This window comes from Oncorhynchus clarkii, chromosome 1, assembly GCF_045791955.1.
Source record: "Oncorhynchus clarkii lewisi isolate Uvic-CL-2024 chromosome 1, UVic_Ocla_1.0, whole genome shotgun sequence".
In the NCBI taxonomy this organism is placed as follows: Eukaryota; Metazoa; Chordata; class Actinopteri; order Salmoniformes; family Salmonidae; genus Oncorhynchus; species Oncorhynchus clarkii.
Window position 1 is genome coordinate 7,662,650 of NC_092147.1, and position 9,907 is coordinate 7,672,556.

At 41.7% G+C, this 9,907-nt stretch overlaps 1 protein-coding gene across 1 annotated transcript; it reads right to left on the reverse strand.

Moving 5' to 3' along the window:
• Positions 1-766: 766 nt before the first annotated feature.
• LOC139414905 (dynein light chain Tctex-type 2B) lies at positions 767-9,679 on the reverse strand. Its single transcript, XM_071162521.1, has 5 exons — positions 9,468-9,679; positions 8,019-8,152; positions 2,966-3,035; positions 1,530-1,593; positions 767-1,430 (listed from the first exon to the last, which is right to left on the reverse strand). The coding sequence occupies exons 1-5, from the start codon at positions 9,524-9,526 to the stop codon at positions 1,383-1,385; spliced, it is 375 nt and encodes a 124-aa protein (XP_071018622.1). The 5' UTR covers positions 9,527-9,679; the 3' UTR covers positions 767-1,382.
• Positions 9,680-9,907: the final 228 nt, after the last annotated feature.

Here is a 9,907-nt window from a genome sequence, read left to right on the forward strand (position 1 = left end):
CAACCATATTTAGGATGGGTTGAAAAGAGCCCAAATACGTTACCTAATCGTTTCAAGTTTATTAGGTAAAACCACCACGAAAATGGTTCGCTCCTACAGACAGTGAGTCACGTGGCCGTGGCTTGCTGTATAAAGCAAGCAGACAGGCATTGAGGCATTCAGTTACTGTTCGATTGAACGTTAGAATGGACAAAACGAGTGACCTAAGCAACTTTGAGCGTGGGTATGATCACAGGCGCGCCGGTTCCAGTATTTCAGAAACGGCCGGTCTCATGGACTTTTCATGCCGTATCTAGGGTTTACCGAAAGATAGGAGCAACTCACCTGTGTTACTACATCGGAGACATTTAGCAGACGCGCTTCTCTAGAGCGACTTTCAGTAGTGAGTGGATAAATGTTTTGTTTTTTTCCCTATACTGGTCCCTCGTGGGAATTGAACACACAATCCTGGTCTTGCAAGCACAACGCTCTACCAACTGAGCCACACAGGACACATTTGAGTGGTGAGAGATACACAATAATTCAAAGTCGAAAGTGTACTGAGGACCCAGCTGCAAAGTACGCTAACGCTTCCAGGTAATTACCACAGAACATATTCACTGGGGAACTAGCTGGATAACCTAGCTACATAAAGTGCATGCATCTATGGCTACAAGATAGGAAGTTAACAATTGCTCATTTGTTTGTGCCTTCCTCATTAGCGAGGATGTCTGTATTAAATTGGAAAGTCAATTGCAGTACCCAATGACAAGTCAAATAGCCAATATATTTGAAATTAATTACATTTAATAAACTAATCTTGTATACAAATAGCAATAAGGGTGATGTAAAGTGACATACACTAGAAAGAAACATTGGTAGACAGCATTTAACACCATGTTACAGTTACAGTCTGCGTGTAGGTTATGCATGTTTTATTCTCAGGTTGACTTGACATTAGTATGAATAAAACAGTGCCTGTCTTGTTGTCCTCTGCAGTTATTAAGCAAGGCAACAGTCCTCTTTCTGTCAGAGTATTTAACTGTAATTTGCTGCTACTTACAACAACAAAAAACACAACAGAGATTGCACAGTGCATCTTCCCCCAGGGAAAGGGCAAGTTCTCGGCTCGAATCCACAAAGAATCTCAGTGTAGAAGTTCTGATCTAGGATCTGTCCCTGTAATCCTACTCACTATGATCTAAAAAAAAGGTTAAACTGATCCTGGATCATCACTTCTACTCGGAGACGCTTTGAGGATCTTTTTCTGTTTATTTGGATGTCTTATGTGGAGCACTCTCATTTCAAAAGTTCTTGTGTCAAAGTAATTATGCAATTACTGAAGTCATGAGTGCTTTTAAAATAGCAAAGCTATTGCAAAATCTTCCCATCTTCTTTTGTCCTCAGTAGAAATAACTGCCGAAAGCAGCCGCCACACAGAACAAACTGTCCTAGAGGAGGGAAAATAGTAATTATCACAGACGATTACATTTTTTTTTTTTTAAACGACAATTCCTCCCTCATACCAGACTGGAAGACAAAACACTTACATTCATGAAAATGTCCTGAGCGTAGCTGTCTGTGTCAGCATCCCAGAAACACCTGGCAGCCATCCTGGTGAGACAGGAAGAAGTCATCAGATCCTTTTAATGAACTTCAATACAAAGAAAGAAGCTTTGGAAATCACAATACAACAACCACAGGGACCAACAGAATGCATTTTGACATTAAAGCCAACACTAGGTGTCATGCACGCTCCCTGATAAAAAAAAAGGTACAGGACACAAGAGTTCATAGTTCCTTACAGTCTAGTTATGTTTTTAGCCCTAAAGGGTTACACCACATACAACTACTACTAAAAGCTGTAGGGTACCTTTGTTCACTCTAGTGCTCAACAATGTTTCTATGAGGATAAGTGGGGTCCATAAGACTTGTGAACTAAAAAGATGGTCAGAGATGGTCTTGAAATTGGGCACACAAATAGTAGCTTGGGAGAAAGGAAAACAAACATCCTCTGTACATATTATCTAAACGGTATAGGAGCCAATGACACATCCTCTGTACATATTATCTAAACGGTATAGGAGCCAATGACACATCCTCTGTACATATTATCTAAACGGTATAGGAGCCAATGACACATCCTCTGTACATATTATCTAAACGGTATAGGAGCCAATGACACATCCTCCGTAAATATTATCTAAACGGTATAGGAGCCAATGACACATCCTCTGTACATATTATCTAAACGGTATAGGAGCTAGTGCCACATCCTCCGTACATATTATCTAAACGGTATAGGAGCTAGTGCCACATCCTCCGTACATAATATCTAAACGGTATAGGAGCTAGTGCCACATCCTCCGTGCATATTATCTAAACGGTATAGGAGCCAATGACACATCCTCCGTACATATTATCTAAACGGTATAGGAGCTAGTGCCACATCCTCTGTACATATTATCTAAACGGTATAGGAGCTAGTGCCACATCCTCCGTACATATTATCTAAACGGTATAGGAGCTAGTGCCACATCCTCCGTACATATTATCTAAACGGTATAGGAGCTAGTGCCACATCCTCTGTACATATTATCTAAACGGTATAGGAGCTAGTGCCACATCCTCCGTACATATTATCTAAACGGTATAGGAGCTAGTGCCACATCCTCCGTACATATTATCTAAACGGTATAGGAGCTAGTGCCACATCCTCCGTACATATTATCTAAACGGTATAGGAGCTAGTGCCACATCCTCTGTACATATTATCTAAACGGTATAGGAGACAATGACACATCCTCCGTACATATTATCTAAACGGTATAGGAGCCAATGACACATCCTCCGTACATATTATCTAAACGGTATAGGAGCTAGTGCCACATCCTCTGTACATATTATCTAAACGGTATAGGAGCCAATGACACATCCTCTGTACATATTATCTAAAAGGTATAGGAGCCAATGACACATCACTCACTTGACACCTTCTCCTCGCTGCTCTCCAATTACCACTTGTACCACCAGCTTGTATCGGTCAAAGCCCACATCTGTTATTGGAGAGAGAGAGACCATTATCATTAACCGTATTTGTTACAAGGTAAATTGAGAAAGAAAAATAACAAAATAACTGTCTGACAGCGAGATCCAGGATTCTCACCGGGTCCAAGTTCAATGTCTCAATATTTTGTGTTTTTAAATTCACCTTTATTTTGACAGGGAAGACATCTAGGTCTCAAAATCTCTTTTCCAAATGTGGAAAGGCACCAGAAAATCAACATTATTAAATGTATTTTGAAATTTGTTCCAGCAATACCGTGCATTAAAACTAAAAGCAGATTTACCTAGCTCTGTGGCGACCTTAGGAACCTCAATAGTTGAGGTTGTGTATACTTCAACAACAAAGTTAGATAAGACGGAAGTTTATGAAAAAGGGCCTTGTAAAACAAAAAGGGATTCATGTAGAGATCTATGGGTTTTTAGTGAAGTCCAGCCAACCTTTCGATACAGGATACGGTGATGAGTATCAAAACCGCCGCCTCTAACAAAACGACAGGCACTATGATAGATGGCATACAGAGGTTTAAGAGTAGTAGCAGCTGCACTTCAATAAATAATATCACAATAATCAAGAACAGATAAAAAGGTTGACTGAATAATCTGCTTCCTACTGCTTAGAGAAAGACACCATCTGTTTCTGTAGAAAAAGACAACTTTTAATCTTAGCTTCTCAACCAGCTCATCGAGATATGTTTTTTATATGTGTTTATATAAATAGAGAGAATAGGTTCCAAAAATTGACCCCTGCGGTACACCTTTATGTACTTCTAGACATTACACCATCAATCACGATGGCCTGAGTTCTGTCACTAAGATAATCATGAAACCATCAACAGGCGTCAGAGCTCTGACCTATCGAGGACAACTTATTCAATAAAATAGCCTGATAAACAGTATCAAAAGCTTTTGACAGGTCCAAAAAAAAAAGCGGAACATTTCATTTTAGTGTCTAAAACATTGACAAGTTCATTAACAACTGTGGTGGTTGCTGTAATAGTACTATGTCCAGGACTAAACCCTGACTGTAGTGGTTGTTGTCCAGGACTAAACCCTGACTGTAGTGGTTGTTGTCCAGGACTAAACCCTGACTGTAGTGGTTGTTGTTCAAGACTAAACCCTGACTGTAGTGGTTGTTGTTCAGGACTAAACCCTGACTGTAGTGGTTGTTTTAATAGTACTATGTCCAGGACTAAATCCTGACTGTAGTGGTTGTTGTAATAGTACTATGTCCAGGACTAAACCCTGACTGTAGTAGTTGTTGTCCAGGACTAAACCCTGACTGTAGTGGTTGTTGTTCAGGACTAAACCCTGACTGTAGTGGTTGTTGTCCAGGACTAAACCCTGACTGTAGTGGTTGTTGTCCAGGACTAAACCCTGACTGTAGTGGTTGTTGTCCAGGACTAAACCCTGACTGTAGTGGTTGTTGTTCAGGACTAAACCCTGACTGTAGTGGTTGTTGTCCAGGACTAAACCCTGACTGTAGTGGTTGTTGTCCAGGACTAAACCCTGACTGTAGTGGTTGTTGTCCAGGACTAAACCCTGACTGTAGTGGTTGTTGTCCAGGACTAAACCCTGACTAGTGGTTGTTGTTCAGGACTAAACCCTGACTGTAGTGGTGGTTGTCCAGGACTAAACCCTGACTGTAGTGGTTGTTGTCCAGGACTAAACCCTGACTAGTGGTTGTTGTCCAGGACTAAACCCTGACTGTAGTGGTTGTTGTCCAGGACTAAACCCTGACTAGTGGTTGTTGTTCAGGACTAAACCCTGACTGTAGTGGTTGTTGTCCAGGACTAAACCTTGACTGTAGCGGTTGTTGTTCAGGACTAAACCCTGACTGTAGTGGTTGTTGTCCAGGACTAAACCCTGACTGTAGTGGTTGTTGTTCAGGACTAAACCCTGACTGTAGTGGTTGTTGTCCAGGACTAAACCCTGACTGTAGTGGTTGTTGTCCAGGACTAAACCCTGACTGTAGTGGTTGTTGTCCAGGACTAAACCCTGACTGTAGTGGTTGTTGTCCAGGACTAAACCCTGACTGTAGTGGTTGTTGTCCAGGACTAAACCCCGACTGTAGTGGTTGTTGTAATAGTACTATATTCAGGACTAAACCCTGACTGTAGTGGTTGTTGTCCAGGACTAAACCCCGACTGTAGTGGTTGTTGTTCAGGACTAAACCCTGACTGTAGTGGTTGTTGTCCAGGACTAAACCCCGACTGTAGTGGTTGTTGTAATAGTACTATGTCCAGGACTAAACCCTGACTGTAGTGGTTGTTGTCCAGGACTAAACCCTGACTGTAGTGGTTGTTGTCCAGGACTAAACCCTGACTGTAGTGGTTGTTGTAATAGTACTATGTTCAGGACTAAACCCTGACTGTAGCGGTTGTTGTCCAAGACTAAACCCTGACTGTAGCGGTTGTTGTAATAGTACTGTGTCCAGGACTAAACCCTGACTGTAGTAGTTGTTGTCCAGGACTAAACCCTGACTGTAGTGGTTGTTGTCCAGGACTAAACCCTGACTGTAGTGGTTGTTGTCCAGGACTAAACCCTGACTGTAGTGGTTGTTGTCCAGGACTAAACCCTGACTGTAGTGGTTGTTGTCCAGGACTAAACCCTGACTGTAGTGGTTGTTGTCCAGGACTAAACCCTGACTGTAGTAGTTGTTGTCCAGGACTAAACCCTGACTGTAGTGGTTGTTGTCCAGGACTAAACCCTGACTGTAGTGGTTGTTGTCCAGGACTAAACCCTGACTGTAGTGGTTGTTGTCCAGGACTAAACCCTGACTGTAGTGGTTGTTGTCCAGGACTAAACCCTGACTGTAGTGGTTGTTGTCCAGGACTAAACCCTGACTGTAGTGGTTGTTGTCCAGGACTAAACCCTGACTGTAGTGGTTGTTGTCCAGGACTAAACCCTGACTGTAGTGGTTGTTGTCCAGGACAAAACCCTGACTGTAGTGGTTGTTGTCCAGGACAAAACCCTGACTGTAGTGGTTGTTGTCCAGGACAAAACCCTGACTGTAGTGGTTGTTGTCCAGGACTAAACCCTGACTGTAGTGGTGGTTGTCCAGGACTAAACCCTGACTGTAGTGGTTGTTGTCCAGGACTAAACCCTGACTGTAGTGGTTGTTGTCCAGGACTAAACCCTGATTGTAGTGGTTGTTGTCCAGGACTAAACCCTGACTGTAGTGGTTGTTGTCCAGGACTAAACCCTGACTGTAATAGTACTATGTCCAGGACTAAACCCTGACTGTAGTGGTTGTTGTAATAGTACTATGTCCAGGACTAAACCCTGACTGTAGTGGTTATTGTAATAGTACTATGTCCAGGACTAAACCCTGACTGTAGTGGTTGTTGTCCAGGACTAAACCCTGACTGTAGTGGTTGTTGTCCAGGACTAAACCCTGACTGTATTGGTTGTTGTTCAGGACTAAACCCTGACTGTAGTGGTTGTTGTCCAGGACTAAACCCTGACTGTAGTGGTTGTTGTAATAGTACTATGTTCAGGACTAAACCCTGATGGTAGTGGTTGTTGTAATAGTACTATGTCCAGGACTAAACCCTGACTGTAGTGGTTGTTGTCCAGGACTAAACCCTGACTGTAGTGGTTGTTGACCAGGACTAAACCCTGACTGTAGTGGTTGTTGTAATTGTACTATGTCCAGGACTAAACCCTGACTGTAGTGGTTGTTGACCAGGACTAAACCCTGACTGTAGTGGTTGTTGACCAGGACTAAACCCTGACTGTAGTGGTTGTTGTCCAGGACTAAACCCTGACTGTAGTGGTTGTTGTCCAGGACTAAACCCTGACTGTATTGGTTGTTGTTCAGGACTAAACCCTGACTGTAGTGGTTGTTGTCCAGGACTAAACCCTGACTGTAGTGGTTGTTGTAATAGTACTATGTTCAGGACTAAACCCTGATGGTAGTGGTTGTTGTAATAGTACTATGTCCAGGACTAAACCCTGACTGTAGTGGTTGTTGTCCAGGACTAAACCCTGACTGTAGTGGTTGTTGACCAGGACTAAACCCTGACTGTAGTGGTTGTTGTAATTGTACTATGTCCAGGACTAAACCCTGACTGTAGTGGTTGTTGACCAGGACTAAACCCTGACTGTAGTGGTTGTTGTTCAGGACTAAACCCTGACTGTAGTGGTTGTTGTCCAGGACTAAACCCTGACTGCAGTGGTTGATGTCCAGGACTAAACCATGCAAAGTTGTACATTTACCAAGGATTCTAGAATCATAGACAAGGAAGCCTTGGAATGGGGTGATATTCATTGAGATCACTACTTTCCCCGTCTTTATGGAGTGGCAGCACAAGAGATGATTTCCATACTTTTGGCATATTTCCTGATAACAATGGTCAAACTAAAATGTGTGTTATTGAGCCAACAATGGGCGCTGCACATTTAAGCAGACCAGGCCATCCAATTGGTCAGCCCCTATGTATTTTTTTGTTGTCTACTGGTAGCAAAGCATTCAGGACTTATTTTAAACTGATGCATGCTTAATATATGATTTAAGGCCAAACAACACTGCTATAAATGCAAGGTAAGAAAAGTCGTGTTTTATGTCAAACGATTTTGGACAAATCTGTCAAGACACCAACCATGAGAAAGTGTTAAACATAGTTTCTAAATCAACTCGTGAATTGTATTAAATGTAGCCATGTTTTCCCCTTATATCTTAAAGTAATGCCATAAAAAAGAAACGCGGCAGATTATTATCAATGACTTTACAGCTGTAATAAATTGTCCACCGCAGGAAATCAAGAACAAGGCCGTTAAACCACTGTTCCTAGGCCGTCATTGAAAATAAGAATGTTCTTTAACTGACTTGCATAGTTAAATAAAGGTAACATTTTTTTTAAAAAGAGCCAAAGACACTCATTGCCATACATTTACTCATCTTATTAGGATAAGAGTTGTTTCACAACGTCACCCGCAGTTAGAGGCTTTGTAACGGCTGAGTAGTTTCTCACCCTTCAGTTTGTCCTTTATGCAATCTGCTAATGAACGGGACAGAACGCCGACCTCATCCGGATCATACTGCACCCCAGACAGTTGTTCTCTCAGGATATCATGAATGCATTCCTTCACAACAGCTGCTTTGAACCTGAAATAAAAACAAAATGATAAAGAGAGGGAAAGACAGAGACACACCAGGCTGCCCTGCTAACTAACATTAGCTAGCTAGATGGCCAACTAATTTTGTTTCATAGCTAGCTATTAATCTAGTCTACATAACAGTAAATTGTGCAACAAAATGTCTTGAACGTTGACTGCTGCAGCAGCATAGCTAATGACTGTATATTATATTGGAAAGATATTTGAGTGACCGCTCTAAAAATGTGAAATATGTCCTCAAATATGGAAGGCAGGTGGGAGGCGAGATCAGGTAGGACAATTCTAGCCAATGAGAGGGCAGATGCGCATGTAAACTACAGGACATAGATAGAGGAATAATCTGTGTAGCTGAGGCTATCGCCTGTTCCCAAAACTTCGTAGGGTACAAGTATGCAAACAAACAACGCATACAAAGTAGCATGATCAATTCAACTAGCTGACGAATAGGCATCAATTTACCACGTAGCTTATTCTTAATGTTTGTCCATAGGCTACCAGGGCAGACATTTTCCAGAATAAACGTGGTGAGTGAAAACCGTAATTAAAAAGTCGACTGCCTACCTGGTATCTTATTCTGCCGCTATACAACTTTGTATGCGTTGTTTGTTGACAACCTTGTCATTTACAACGTTTTTGGAACGTTCCACAAATGATATCCACCCTCATCAAACAACAATAACATCGATAGTCTTTTCTCCTTCCTTCCATTTACCATACGGGTCAGGTAACGTACACTGACCACTCCTGGGCTTGTCTGACTAATGTACTCGTCATCTATATCCAACGAGACTCCAGCTATAACTCCTTTGGCAGGCGCCCTACTGCGAAGATCAATACGTGTTGTTTCTGACGTGAACAACTTAGCCAGATCCAGCGCACGCTTCTTCTGTTCTTCATCAACACAATTAACCAGTAAACTCGGCAACTTCTAGTCACCTTGATTGAATCCACATTTCTTCAGTCCTATAACGTTATATTGCAAATGGGAGTTCCCAAATGAATCTCTTAACGCAGTGCATTATTGGACCGATCCTTGTCTTCTACCACAACTTTTGCTCGTTTTGTTCCATTCTTTGATTTCACTATTTTACATTCATTGTCACACACTTCACTTTTGGACACTTTCAGATTCAAGCAGTCGCCATTTCCTCCCAACCACTACTACCTTAACTCCTTTGAACCTCCAACAACCACCCAAATGATTTTCTTGGGCACAGTAAAACCTCTCACTTCGCCTCTTCCTCTCTACCATAGCTAACGTTAGGTAGCTAACTTTACCGCTAGCATTGAGTATGGCAACTTACTTGTGATGATAATTCGGTCTAATGAGGTAAGTATTTCCTCCGGTATCTGTTCCCTCCATTTTAACTGCGTATGTATTATGGTGTGTTTGTTGGTAAAAAAAAAAGCTTATTTAGCAAATAATACATAAAAACATGGCAATGGAGATTGAGCTAAAGCCTCAAGAGGCTTGAATAAACGTTTGCTACTGTTACCATAACAACATTTCCGCTTCCGGAAGTGTAACGAACCAAGCGTAACCTTCTCAACGGTTGTTGGAAACATAAGGTCTCGTTCAAGACTTCAAATGTTGAACGGTGTTACGACAACATCTTCCAAGAGCCAATTTGAGTTCAAAATAATTAGCCCCAAATGAAAATAATTACGTAAATAATAGTATTTATATTGTAAGCGACAGTGAAGTAATGCACATTGGGAGATTTTTTTTTTGAAACAAAAAAAA

Excerpts from the sequence above, each read along its gene's own strand:
- LOC139414905 (XM_071162521.1), bottom strand. The coding sequence starts at position 9,526 with ATGGAGGGAACAGATACCGGAGGAAATACTTACCTCATTAGACCGAAT. Across the intron at positions 3,036-8,018 it reads CATAAAGGACAAACTGAAGG|ATGTGGGCTTTGACCGATAC; the intron begins GTGAGAAACTAC and ends CTCCAATAACAG. Across the intron at positions 1,594-2,965 it reads CAGCGAGGAGAAGGTGTCAA|GATGGCTGCCAGGTGTTTCT; the intron begins GTGAGTGATGTG and ends CTGTCTCACCAG.